The 14,256-nt window shown below is 42.8% G+C and overlaps 1 protein-coding gene across 2 annotated transcripts in view; it reads right to left on the bottom strand.

Annotated features, from left to right (window-relative positions):
• Positions 1–14,256, bottom strand: part of LOC145330705 (RYamide receptor-like) — a 72,390-nt gene that overhangs the window by 36,036 nt on the left and 22,098 nt on the right. For both annotated transcript variants that reach the window (XM_080175371.1, XM_080175372.1), the window contains exons 7-8: positions 1,883–1,960; positions 245–342 (exon numbers count right to left, since the gene is read on the bottom strand). In XM_080175371.1, the coding sequence (XP_080031497.1) occupies positions 245–342; positions 1,883–1,960 (176 nt within the window). The remainder of the gene's footprint in view (positions 1–244; positions 343–1,882; positions 1,961–14,256) is intronic.

Raw genomic sequence — 14,256 nt, 5'->3', positions numbered from 1 at the left:
TTCCCTATTATTTTTAATTTAATGTAATTTATATTTTCACCGGGATTGTCTCTTTAGAGGATTGGTAATATAGCATAAAACTCTGAAAATTACAACAGTCTTTGGCAAGCAGTTCTTGAAATCTTACCAGCTAACAGACATAATTTTAATATAAAAGTTAGATGAATAAAGATTATTAAAATGTAAATGACACAATAACAGTCATAATTGTAGAAAACCTTCGCTACTAAAACAATAGACCAACCTCGCATTGGATTTTGTTTGTTTTGGTTCAAATGGATAGATAATCCCCTTGTATTTATCATAACATATTGCCATCAGCGACCAGCTACTCACACTTACCTAGATAGATAGATAGATAGATAGATAGATAGATAGATAGATAGATAGATAGATAGATAGATAGATAGATAGATAGATAGATAGATAGATAGATAGATAGATAGATAGATAGATAGATAGATAGATAGATAGATAGATAGATAGATAGATAGATAGATAGATAGATAGATAGATAGATAGATAGATAGATAGATAGATAGATAGATAGATAGATAGATAGATAGATAGATAGATAGATAGATAGGTAGATAGATCAATTGTTTTTTTTTTGTAGAAATTAAATATTTTCAAAAATGTTGTTAAACACATTTAATTAAAAAATCTACCTTAGATATTTGTTTTGTTAAATAGAGGAAAAAGTACATTTTTATTTTTTTCTATAAATAAAAATTAATAAAAACATCAACAACAAAATCAGAAAAAAAGTTTTGAATGACTTTTTCGTGGTTTACAGTTATAGCAATATGTTCAAAATCTTCTTGTACTTTTAAGGTTTTCAAAAAAAAGAAAAAATTGTAAGTTTGTCATTTAATAATGTATGAAAAAAGTTATTATATTGTCAAAAATTTAATTTAAGAGGTTAAAGTTTAAATCTTTATAAACCTATTTAAATAATAGTAAAGTATCATAAAGTAAGAATAGAGAATTAAGGCAAGTATGTTTTTTATTTGTTAAGAAAGCCTAAAGAAAGTGTCATGTGTGACGTTAAAAAAAATACGTCTAAAAAGGAAGGATGAGAGGAGAAGTGGGAAAGGAAACCCCCAAAAGAGATGGATTTTTATGACGTCACACATTACACTTTAAGCTTTCTTAACAATTAAAAAACATACCTTGCTACATTCTCTATTATCACTGTATGATACTTTACTATTATTTAATTAATAAATAAGAAAATATATATATAAAAAGTTGTGACAAATGAAAGCATAAAAAGTAATTATTATTTATTAATTGTGGTAAATAAATACACAAATTAATAATCTATAATCCTTTTTTAATATGTTATATCAGGGATCTTAAGGGAAAAGACAATGGATGATATTTTGATGTATGTACATCCTAAATGATAATAAACTAATTTACTCCTTCTGAAATAAATATTATTGGTGAAAAAGTTTGGACCCTGAGTTTTATAAGCATAACTTTTCTACATTGGGGATTTTTCTGGATGATGTCATCCTTGTTTTATTAAATATAATTTCAGGAAGATAGATAGTTAATAAGATAGCTAGAAGATACCTAGTAAGATACTTACAGATATTATTTGCATAACAGGATAAAGTTTACACATAACTTCAGAAAGATAGATAGTTAATAAGATAGCTAGAAGATATCTAGTAAGATACTTACAGATATTATTTGCATAACAGGATAAAGTTTACACATATCTTCAGGAAGATAGACAGTTAATAAGATAGCTAGAAGATATCTAGTAAGATACTTACAGATTTAATCTCCATAACAGGATACAGTTTACACATAACTTTAGAAATATAGATAGTTAATAAGATAGCTAGAAGATATCTAGATAGATACTTACAGATATAATCTGCATTACAGGACACAGTTTACACATAAATTCTGGAAGGTCCCATCGTTGCATCAGGGCAGCTCGAAACTAAAACAAAAAAGGAAATTCAGAGGGTTGATTGATTGATTTTCCATAGTTTCTTAGAGATTGGACCTAAGTCGTCTTAGAGTAGGTTGAGACACTTTTGTATTGACACAAGACCAACTCAAGCTCCACGTTCAAACAAATCATGATTTGACCTGCTATCTCATGAGAGCCTCATCCTCGCCTAGTATGAAAGGTGTCCAATATTAAGTCACCGCACTTCGCAGACAACCTTACACAACCAGGAGGAAGTTGTGTGATTATTATTAGGAATGAGAAATTCCAGTCAACTCGAACTCTCCCCATTGTAGCTCAGTGTGCCACGACTTGGTGTGGAAACTTCCATGCCCTATGCTATTGTTATATTATTTTAGGTTGGCAGTTCTTTAATTATTTCTTTGTTAAAATTCATGAAAAGTTTTTGATAAAAAGCTTAAAATTGAAATGTCGAGGTCAACTTTCATTTTAGAGAAGTCTAGTTTTCCTGTAAAGGTCTACTTTTGAGTCAGTAACAACTTTAAGGTATCAGAAAATTGATATGGTAAAGATTTAAAAATTCATGTTTTTATGCCAGTCTAATAGACATATGTCTAAATATCCGCTTTAAACCTCATAAATGTCAATTTGAAATGCGCAAAAGTAAAAAACTTATGCTGCAATCATTAAATTAAACATTTAATTTTCTTATCTTGTCTTGTAATTTTCTTCATTTAGCTCGTGTCGGTCTGCCAATAATTGAAAACTTTGATGGTTTATAGAGGCATGATGATTCCTGTAACTATGAAATATAATCTTAGAAGGGAAGCAATTCTAGAAACATTCGAAACTAATGTAATTAAGATATATCAATAAATGGGAATAGTCCTATTCGAGTTCCAGGACAAACGCAGAGTCCCAAACATCGGAGTGGACAAACGCAGGAGTGTTAAAATATTAATTCAAATAAGTATTTCTATACAGATTAGGTTAGACGTTAAGATATGAATGTAAAAATAAGCCCCCCGCAGGATTTAGGCATTTAAAACACCTATAAGTTGGTCTAAAATAGGTTACCTTAGGTTAATTGTTCACTCCTGCATTTGTCCACTCCGACGTTTGGGACTCCTGCGTTTGTCCTTGGACCATATTCGTGGCAACGCCTTTTAGGGGGAGATCTGTCGTATTTTTACAGTAGCTTTTTATAGGTTATTTTATGTTTGGTTAGGTGATTGCTCCGAAGGGTTAGGCAATTGATTTACATCTATAGATGTTGTTATCCTTGTTGTCTCGAAGGTTTGGTAATATTGTGGTATCCGCCGAGGATCAATGGCAGACACCGGAGTTCAATTAGATTACGGCAGTGTGACAGACGTGGACACCTTACTATAGAGAAGCTACGCTTCTCTAGCTTTCACTAGATAATGATCAACATCTACTTTTAGTTGTCACTTTATTGAAGGCTTAAGATATACTGGAGTTATATACAACAAACAATAATTACATGGATAGGAATAAATAATCATAACATAAAAGCATAAATAATATATGTACAATGGTCAGTTTGGGCAATAATGATTCCCCCATCCCTGGAAAGGGTGGGGGAGAATTAAGAATACAGTTAGCCATAATAAACATGACAGATTCAAATCATTAATTCTAAGCGTAGGGAGGGGGTCACTAGACCCCTTCCCCAGGACTCGGGGGAGGGCCATTGACCCTCCACCGAACCCCAGATCAGGGGTGCCATAGACATGGCTCACGGTTGCCGAATACCACAACTCTCCCCTCGGAAGGCTGGGAGATGGTTTCCCTACCAGACTTCCGACAGTGGTTGAGGCCTTCGGCCCGCTCCTTAGGGCTAAAAATATATACAAACGATAATGATTCAATGGAATCCTAGTGGTGAGTATCTTCTTAGGGTTGATGGGCTCCCAATGTGGGGTAGAAGGCAGAGGCTGCCTTGGGTTGGATACGTTGGTCGGCGCCGGCCGGTATCAGGTTTGGTGGTGGCACATTGGTTGCTGGAACGGTCAGCAGTGGGACCTGCGGGTTGTTGTTGGCAGCGGCTGGGGCACTGGCTGCCAGGTTGAGTGTCTGAGCAGCGGCCTGTCCTCCTGAGGGGCCGCGGGGTCTGCCAGAGGGCGGTCCTGGTCTACCTGGGCGGTCATGCCCGCTGTCAGTGGATTTCATAGACACCATTTCCTCGGCTGCTTCCCTGCCGATGGGGATGGCATCCCAGTCCACTGAAAAGTCCCGGGACTTGGCATGGTTGAGCCTGGCTCTAGCCATCGCCTTCTTATACAAAGCTGGGTGGTACAGGAACACTTGTGATATCGCATTCAGGGCTGCCCGGACTCCTCCTTGTGCTGCTGCCAGAGAAATGATGGTGAGGTCCCCCAGCAGTTTGAGGATCAGCAGCAGCAAGCACAAGATGGCGGCGCCATCTCCCCACTCGTGGATGGCTTGTCTAAATCCTGCCCAGACATCCAGGGCTGCCTCTCCTTCCTCCGCCAGTCGGTCAATGTTGTAGGACACTATCCCATGGTCTCCTGTGGCCGAACAGCTGCCTTGCTGAACGCAGGAGCCATAGGATAGGCCGGTCAGCATGGCGCTCTTGTATGCTGGGAACGCCAGCAGCTGTTGCCAGTCGTTCAACTCAGCCTGTGAATACAGACCACCTGAACTGAAGTCATCTAAGGGGTCTGTCAACAGCTGCTTGGGCGTATCCAGCGGGGGTGGCCTCTTCTTGGGAGCAGGGGTCAACTCTATCCAGCCTTCCTCTGCGTGCACAGTCAGGGGGTAGGTGGAGGAACAGGGAATCTTGGTGGCGTGCTCACTGTATACCCGCGTCACGGCGTCTACAAAACCTGTGGGCTCCACTGGCACTTTGTCCCAACACTCCTTGTGTTCGCGGACAACATACTTGTGCCTTTGGCAGGTCAGCTGCAGCAGGATGTCTCCCCTCAGTACCGAGAACGTGCTCCCCTGGACACGCACCGGGTGGGCCGGATCTAGTTGCTGGAGCTTCCAGCAGTTGGCCGCTACTTCTTCTGCTGCAGTGCTCCTCATGCGTGTTTCCAGGGTGAATCCAATATAACCTGCATGGATCTGTGCTTGGAGGGGAACGTCAACATCCCTGGCCGACACTCGGGGCAGCGCAGCCGCGGCTGGGTCAGCTGCCACAAACAGCGCTGGATGGTTGGTGGCATGGGCCTCGAAGTCGCAGTTCACAATTGAGGTGGGGCTGGTCATGTTGATGAAAAACTGGGCCTGATGGTCAACCAGATATGCATCCCTCACCAGGCTGGGCTGGAGGCTGCGGATCAGCCTCAAGGGGCAATCTCTTCCCAGGTGGTCCCACACGTAGGTTGCTTCCCCAGTGATACAGGACAGCTCAGAATGGGGACAGTCGAGGGTCAGGTGGTCGGACTGGGACTCCACCCGTCCATCCTCCACCACATAGGTCTCCTCCTTGACCAGCAGCCGCCGCTCCTGGAGCACTAATTCATTGCGGTAGAGCTGGCCCTCAAAGTGGACGTCCTCCCCCTCGCAACCCACCCCCTCGGGGCTGTTGACGAGGGCGCCCACTACATCAACGGTGAAGAACAGGGGGTGGTTCAGCTGGAACGTCAGTGGCTGGGTCTTGCCTGGCAACGTGTATACTCGGTTCCTGGCCAGGTCTCGGCACGCTTCTGGGTCTATCTTGGTTGGCCTCATGAGGGTGGGGACCGAGGTCACCTTGAGGTGACCCCATACCCCACACCTGAATGTCCACTGGGACACGGTGAGCTGACAGCTGAACCCAGTGGTTTCCCTCACCTTGACTTGCTGCAGGACGTGGATGTCGTGGCCCAGGGGCACCTCCTGGTGTAGGGGCTCCGTGTCACACATCTTTTCTTTGTTGTAAGACGTGACATGGGTGGGGTTGGCACAGTCCCACCCCACCAGGACGTAGCTGGTTGTAGGCCACACGGCTGCCAGAAGGAGGCCCCACAGGACCATCCACCAATGGGAGAGGCTTCCAGGTAACCATCTTCCTCGGGCACGCGGCTGGGGATCTCCGGTTCTGGTCACGGCTGCTTCTTGGGGCTGGACACGGCTGGGCTGCTCCTGGCTAGACACAAATTTCCATTGAGCGTTATCTGTATGCGGCCGAGGCACCCCGATACCCTCCCCAATGACAGACTGGCAAGCGACTGGCACTTGCCTGGGTGTCGGCTCCCCTAGCCCTAAATGCTCCCTTCCCTGGTCCAAGGCATGCCCAGTGGCATGGGGCTGAAGTGCATGTGGCACAGGCTCGCCCTTACTCAATGCCCTCCCCTGCCCTAGGAACTCAGGTGCATGTGGCACAGGCAAGCCCTTATTTTCCCAATTTTCAATCTCCCCAGCCTCAAGTGCAGGGGGCACAGGCAAGGCTGGGTGTTTACAAGGTTTTGGATTCAATACATTTAACAAATTCAACTTATCCTGATGGTGAGCCGCTGGGTTCCCTTGGCTGGTAGAGGGCTCTGGATGGCATGTAGCTGGACTCTCCCTGCAGGCTGGTGGCGCTGGCTGGCATGTAGCTGGGCTCTCACTGCAGGCTGGTGGCGCTGGCTGGCTGGGGGTGACGGGTGTCACCCCTTCCTCTGGGACCGCTGGCTCGTTCCAGGACTCAGGTCTCTCGGTGGCGGCGACGGGGGTCGCCCCAGACATCAGGTTGGAGGCTGGCTCGTTCCAGGATCCAGGTATCTCGGTGGCGGCGACGGTTGTCGCCCCAAGCACACGGTGGGAGGCGCTGGATAGCACCCCCCCATCATCCCAGGTGGCGACGCCGGGTGGCGTCCCATACATCGATGCAGAGGTGCTGGCTAGCACCTCCTGCCTCTCTCGTTCAGCGGCTGCCAGGGCCTCCCCATACACCGTCTCAGGGACGCTGGGCAGCGCCCCTCCACTCTTGCTGGGTAGGCTCGGTCGGGCAGGTTCCATCATATTTAGACTGAAAGGCTGGGGCCTCAGCACCTCTGGCTCGGCTATGTTGTTGGGCTGTATCAGCTCTGGCCCCAGATGGTTCAGACTGAAGCCTAGGCCAACCCGGTTGGGCTCAGCCGCGCCGCCCAGTACGTTGATCCTAGCTGGGACAGTCCCGAACTGCGGCATCCCATCGGCTCGGTCCGCAGCTCTGGAGGCGGCTGCTTGCGGTGGTGGTGCTGGGGGCGCGCTCCCTCCCATATGGGCCACTCTGCTGGGCTTCCCTGGAGGGGCACCTTTGTCGGCGGTGCGCCTGCGGCTGGCTACCTGGGCCCAGTCAGCTCTACACTCGGCCGCCGTGTGGCCGTCATAGTGGCAACGCTCACACTTGGCAGAACGGTCACGGCGTGGCTGGGTGCGCCTCTCCTCTAGGCTAACTTCCATAGGCGTTGGACAGTCTCGAGCTCGGTGGCCTCTCCCCTGGCAGCGGTAGCAGCGGCCTGGAACCTTGTCATCTGGAGCGACCTTCCCCATCTGGTGGAGACCCGGAGCCAAGGAGCCAATCTCCATTGGCTCCGACTCGTCATATTGGGGCAACTGGATGCAGGCAGATCCAGTCAGCCCGTCGGTCGAGTCCACTAAGCACACACCCTCCTTCAGTTGCTTAGTAACCATGGTCACGGTGAACATGGCCTTGCGAGTGTACTCAGGTACACTCGCAATTTCATGGTTCATCATGAGGCGTTTTACATTGGCGTTACGAATTCCACGGTTTAATTCGTCCACCAACAATTCAAGATCCTCATGATTGTAGGCGTCCCTATACAAGGCGCACTTTGTTGATATGTACGCCTGTATAGGTTCTGTCGAGTGTTGCTTGTAGTCCCTAAACGCTTGTTTAAGCGTTTGGGACTCAAAAGCAGGACGAAATAACAATTCACACTCGGTCTTGACCTGCTCGTAGGTCAAGGCTTGGCCTGCCTCGCCAAACAGATGGGACGCCATTTCCGCCGCTTGCCCTACCAATGACAGTAGTAGGGCGTTGCGGCGGTTGAGGGAATCATGAGGTGGCACGCGGTAAGCCGCCCATGACATTTCCAGTCGGCGGATATGTGCCGACCAGGACTGCTTGGGCGGCCCTCTATACTCCGGCAGATTGCTCAACATCAGCTTGCGGTACTCGGCTGGTGCCGGCTGAGGGTCATCCTGGAGCCATCCTGGGGCTTGGTCACCTCCTGGGACTTGATGCTGGTCCATTGGGTCAACGGTGAAACGGCGGGCACAAAGTTATACAGGAATACAATGAATGGGTTGTCACTTGAGGCTTCCTAGCCTAACAGCCAACACTGTTTGTATCACTAGGTTGGGAGTTTTAGTTGCAAAGGTATAACTTAGCTGTACTTATCAATGGTTAGATGTTGAGGTAGATAGATGTTGAGGGTCTGAACTGCTGTCAGGAACTGATTGGGTTTTCCCTTATCACACTAGAGCTAGGAGGAAAGAAACTTGCAATTCTTTATTTGCTAAAAATACCCCTGTTAGATGCTATGGAGTAGCTCTGCTCTGGTGTGAATGTGTGTGTGTGTGTGTGTGTGTGTGTACGTGGAATCTTCTGTCCTTGTAACGCGCGTTCGCGCCGTCAAATCCGCGCACACGGGGAAAACGCGCTCTCACCCCTCAGCTCGCTCCCTCATTGGTCCGTTTCGTCCGTTGGATTTATGATGTTTTCCGCACTTTGTTGCGCTACCCGTGAATGGCGCTCTGTATATCCGATCGCTAGCTCCACACTACAGACGGACTTGGCCTAGTGTGGGTAGGAAGGGGGAAGCGCGTGGGGGGACGGGGGTAACTCCGTCCGTTCCCACTGTGAGGGAGGGGGTAACTGTGTGTTGGTGTAATGGGGCCTCTGCTTCTTAATCTCAGGCTTATCTGTTATATAACCCTGATTGTATTTGTCTTCAATTGGAAAGGGGCCCCCTCCCCTTCCCTTGGAATAAAGGGTGTATTTGTTATTGTGCTGTGGGCTTGAAATTGTTTTGATTATATTACATCTAACTTTTATTGCTGTCCTTATCACAATTACATAACAGATTTGTTGACCAACTCTGTTCTATTTTTAGCTGTTATCACAATAAACAGTAATCCAAGCCTGTTCTATTCTTAGAGTTATCACAACACAACAATTTGTTTGCCAAGCTTTGCTCATAAATCTATTGTTTGGTCATCACATTGGGGTGGTAATCCCTGCAAATGTGATATAATATCTGTCTTCTAGATGGGTGGCTGCGTTGTAGCTTCTCAGGATACTCGGGGTTGACGTAGTTTTTCTCTGTTCTGGTGCACTACACCCGTATGTTAGCTCGCAGCTTGCAGCTATGTGGCATGTTTCAGCCTATCGGCGGCAGGGAATGTCCCGTCCTGCTAGCGCCACTGGTTCGGATCCTGCTATTTCTTGCAGTAAAGTTGGCCTATTTTCAGCCGTCTACACGTATTTGGCTTGTTTCAGCCGGTCCGCAGGCCTGTTTCAGCCCTTTTGGCGCTCAATTCTCCGTTAGATATCAGCGCTGCTCGCGGTTATTCGTCAGATTTCGCTGTTTTGCTTCCACAACTGCCGGATGCAGAGTTAAACTTTGCTGTCCAGGGTGGGTAATTCAGGTTGCTTGCGTCAGTTTTGCCAGATTCACTGCTGGGAGTACCTTAGCCTCAGATGCGCGTCTGCTCTACACTTGTGGTTCGCCGTAATCTCACACAGCTGTCACCAAAGTTGTGGTATCCGCCGAGGATCAATGGCAGACACCGGAGTTCAATTAGATTACGGCAGTGTGACAGACGTGGACACCTTACTATAGAGAAGCTACGCTTCTCTAGCTTTCACTAGATAATGATCAACATCTACTTTTAGTTGTCACTTTATTGAAGGCTTAAGATATACTGGAGTTATATACAACAAACAATAATTACATGGATAGGAATAAATAATCATAACATAAAAGCATAAATAATATATGTACAATGGTCAGTTTGGGCAATAATGATTCCCCCATCCCTGGAAAGGGTGGGGGAGAATTAAGAATACAGTTAGCCATAATAAACATGACAGATTCAAATCATTAATTCTAAGCGTAGGGAGGGGGTCACTAGACCCCTTCCCCAGGACTCGGGGGAGGGCCATTGACCCTCCACCGAACCCCAGATCAGGGGTGCCATAGACATGGCTCACGGTTGCCGAATACCACAATATTATCATATGCAATGAAGACAGACAGAATTATATTTGCATATTAAAGACAACCAGTTGCTGCATTTTATAAAACCTACAATTATATAACATTATGATATATTTTACTAGAGGCTACGCCCCTAGATGCCTCTAGTGTTTATTTTTTGTTCAAGTCTCTAAGATACCTGTTCATTTTGCGTTCAAGTCTCTTAAATATTTTTTTTTTGATTTTTTAAATTTTCTCTTTTAAGGGTGGTGGTACTTTCCTCCAAACTAGTTATAAACCTTCCCAGGACCTATGTGAAGCTACTCTGTCAGGGAGAACCCGCTCGGTTCAGCGGTTAGCGAGATCCTTCGGTACAAACAGACAAACTGACAGACAAACAGACATCGGTCTACTTTATATTATAGATTTTAACAATATTATCGCTTTTGAAAGAGGTGTTTTATTTCAAAAGAAACAAGATGAAGGTGAATTAGATCACCTAACATAAAACTAAATAAATGAGGGAGATGAAAGGAGAAGTGGGAAAGAAGTGGGAAAGTGGTGGAGGTTTGTCTTTCTCTCTCCCGTTTAATGGTCATTTGAAAAACTTCAAAACCTCAACAACAAAAAATATTGAAACTAACATTTATGGTGGTGTGGTGGGTCTTCCAACCACCCACCCCCCTCCCCTCCCCTCCCCTCTCATAAAACTTTATTTCAAAACTTGAACTTGAAGTATAAACAAAAGTTTAAAAGATATAAAGATGAGAGAGACGTAATTATAATGTAATTATGATTGGTTAATTTTATTACTAATAAAGTCCAGCTAGCTGGAAATTAATCAAATTATCAATGCAGCAACATTAATTACATTGGAATAGTTTTATCAGGGCTCGGCACCCGCGACTAAGCCTAGAATTAAAACCCGTTTAGAAGTTTAATATTTTTTTAAAAAGAGGGATTATCATCTTTTGGTCAGGTTTAGATGTTCAGCTGATTTCTTAAATTGTAAAAAAAAATTGAATTCCCTAAGACTTACAGCTAGGCGTGAATTCAAGTAACTGAATTTATTAGTATTCACTTTGTTATAATTAACTTTGTCTGTCCGTCCGTCAATCAGTCCGTAACGCTAAGGAGGAAACGTGATTTTCTCGGCTCCTATTCAAGATAGGCAGCTGAAAATTTTAGTGAAGATTCCTATGACATATGCCCGTCTATTCTACACATTGTTTTGTCCATCTGTCTGTCATTTGGGGTGATAGATCGATTCCTAGATTTTCTTTTTGTGATTTTCTAAACTCCTTTTTAAGATAGAGGGCTGAAATTTTCAGGAATAATTAGTTTTCATTCTACATATTTTCCCTAAGTTTTATTAAGATTTTTTATTAATTGGGGTGCTAGATCGGTTCCTAGATTTTTAGGTTTCATGGTATTCTCGATTTCTATTCAGGATTAACGGCTGAAATTATCAGCGATTGAATAATGAATATGCTCATATTCTACATATTTCCATTAAGTTTCATTAAGATTTGTCTATTAAGTGCAGTGCAAGATCAATTCCTAGATATTTAAGTTTTCCTGATTTTTAAGGTTGCGTGATTTTAAAGGTTTCTTGATTTCCATATTTTCCCAAGATTAATGATTTATTGTATGACACTGCTTTATAGTAATTTTTTTCTCAATATACATTCAAAATTTTTTAGTTTCGCTAGTTATGGATGTTTTCATCCTTGTTTAGTTTAGAATAGAGGTTTTTTATTAGATTATCTGTGTAGACAATACTGCATAATAATTACTAAGTATTTTTAGTAGCGAAGCTACTCTATAATTTGAAATGTTTGTCTGTCCTTCCGTCCGTACGTACGTATAGCTTTTTACGTTAATTTAGGCATGTTAGAATTAGCCTATCGATTTCAAACTTTGCAAGCAGATTTCTTTAGTAGTTTTGTACGATTTAGAAAGCATAGCAACTCTATAAACGTAAGCAGAATGACCGTACGTCCATTTTAAACTTGGTGATTTTTAACTTTTTTACAACAATTTTTTTGTGATAAACTAATCCGATTGATCTGATTTTTTGAATACCGATTCCTAGGACAACAAAGTACAATGTTATAAGCGAAGCATCTCTATAATCAAGAACTAAACATGTAAGTATGTCCTTAAACAACATCCTGTATTAAAGCAGTTTTTTTAACAAATTTACTTATAATTTTGCTTCGTCTGTTATACATTTATATTCTGATTATTCAATTCTGACACTCTACAAGTGTTAATATTCGTTTGTCTTACCGTTTCAGAGCTTCGCTTTTATGGGCGTTGTCATTCTTGTTTATCATTGCTTATTGTATGATAATTTTTATAGTACATTTGGAAAGGAAGGAGGATATCGTCCATAAGAAGCGAAGCAATAAAAGAAAACAATATTTTAGATGTAAAAACTTTTACAAACATTGCGTATTTTTACGGACAGATTGACAAACGGTCATACGGACATACCCTACATAAAGAGCAGATGTGCTTATATTAATTAACTTGTGTAAGCTAGTTACAATATGTCTAAAGATAAAAGATATATATGGAATTGTACATAATAAACATAATTAAAGAAGAATATATAAATTGTGTCTGTCTGTGTATGTAGCAAATGATCTTGCCAACTGCTGAAATGATATGGTTCTTCTTTACAGTGAAGCTTTTTACAGGTCCAGGGAAAATTAAAAACTATTTTGGATAAGTTACCACTACCTCCCTCAATAGTAATCACCGCTAGAAAAATACCCTCCCTCATTTTTTTACTTTTAAGTTTTCCGGTGGATTAGAACCGGTTCTCAGCCATAATAAAAAATCATATATATAATACCACTTTGGTTAGACTCCCTCAGGGCTATCAAATCTGGTTTTGGTCTTATAACTTTTAATTTTAATATCTACGGAAAGCTGTATATAATACGATACGATGCGATAAGTAACTACCTTAAGAAATCTTTAAAAATATAAGCACATGTTAACATCCTGCTACTCTAGCGGCTGCGTCCCCAGTTTCAAAATCAATTCAATGACGTTGAAAACTAAAAAAAACATCCCGAAACTTTTGTCAAGATTTATAACGGTTTAGTAGTTAGTGAGGTATTAATTGACGAACAAATAAACTAACTATTTCAAAATATTAAATAACATTTCCGGTCTTGTTCCAATTAATTTTAGACAAAAACATTTACAAGATTAATTGCTCGTATTTTTCTCTCGTTATTTTGGTTTCCTTAATTTGAAAGGTTTGAAAGTACGGATGAAAATTACGTAACTGTCTAGAAATAGGACACTTATAAGTATCATAGCTACTCTATTATTCTATACTCCCCTTCTTAGTAACGAAGCTACTCTATAATTCACTTTGTATGTCCGTCAGTCCAACCGTAACGCTACTCATAGCTACATTATTATTCTTAATTCCTTTTTTAATTTATAATACGTAAACTAGCGAATCCCGCGCCGCGACCTTGGCTAAACACGTAGCGCATCCGCTTGTCGTCGGGAAGGTAATAGGTTCGAATCTCGGCACCGCGTCTTAACTAAAGACGTTAAAAATGTTTCCTACTGCTGCTATGTCAGGTGCGCGACATAAATAGTTAGAGTAGGGGGAATGCCTTGGCCATAAATAGGCGAAACACACTACCATGCACTGCACAGTTAGGACTTCTCAGACAAAGGTCGTGCAATCAAAGGGTTGGTTGTCTGATTGGCAAATGGACGCTTTACACCGCAATCATAGGGCTTAGGGCTGAAAACCCTATCCCATATCCATAAAAAGCCACATTGTTACAGAAACACTGATTAATTATCAGCGGCCTATGCTCCCCCTGTCGAGTGAAACGGGCTTGTTACTGTTACGTAAACTAGCGGGTGAACCACTTTGGGCATTTCAAGGACATTTGTAATCCCTACTTTCAATTAAGGTTTAAAAATAAAAAAATGCACTACCCTAAATGGTTGAAATGAGATATTTTGCTGCTATTAGAATAAAACACTAGTGGGAGAAAGGGTTAAATAACTGTATCTTCAAATCGCAACCGTCTTATGCAACCCTCCTATTGAGTCATCAAAAAATCAACCTGTGGTGTCGCTTATATTAACACAGCCAAGTAGCAAAAAATAATTTAGAAG

This window comes from Acartia tonsa, chromosome 10, assembly GCF_053477335.1.
Source record: "Acartia tonsa isolate MP-2025a chromosome 10, ASM5347733v1, whole genome shotgun sequence".
In the NCBI taxonomy this organism is placed as follows: domain Eukaryota; kingdom Metazoa; phylum Arthropoda; class Copepoda; order Calanoida; family Acartiidae; genus Acartia; species Acartia tonsa.
The sequence above is the reverse complement of the archived record's forward strand: the minus strand, read 5'-3'. Positions and strand labels throughout refer to the sequence as shown.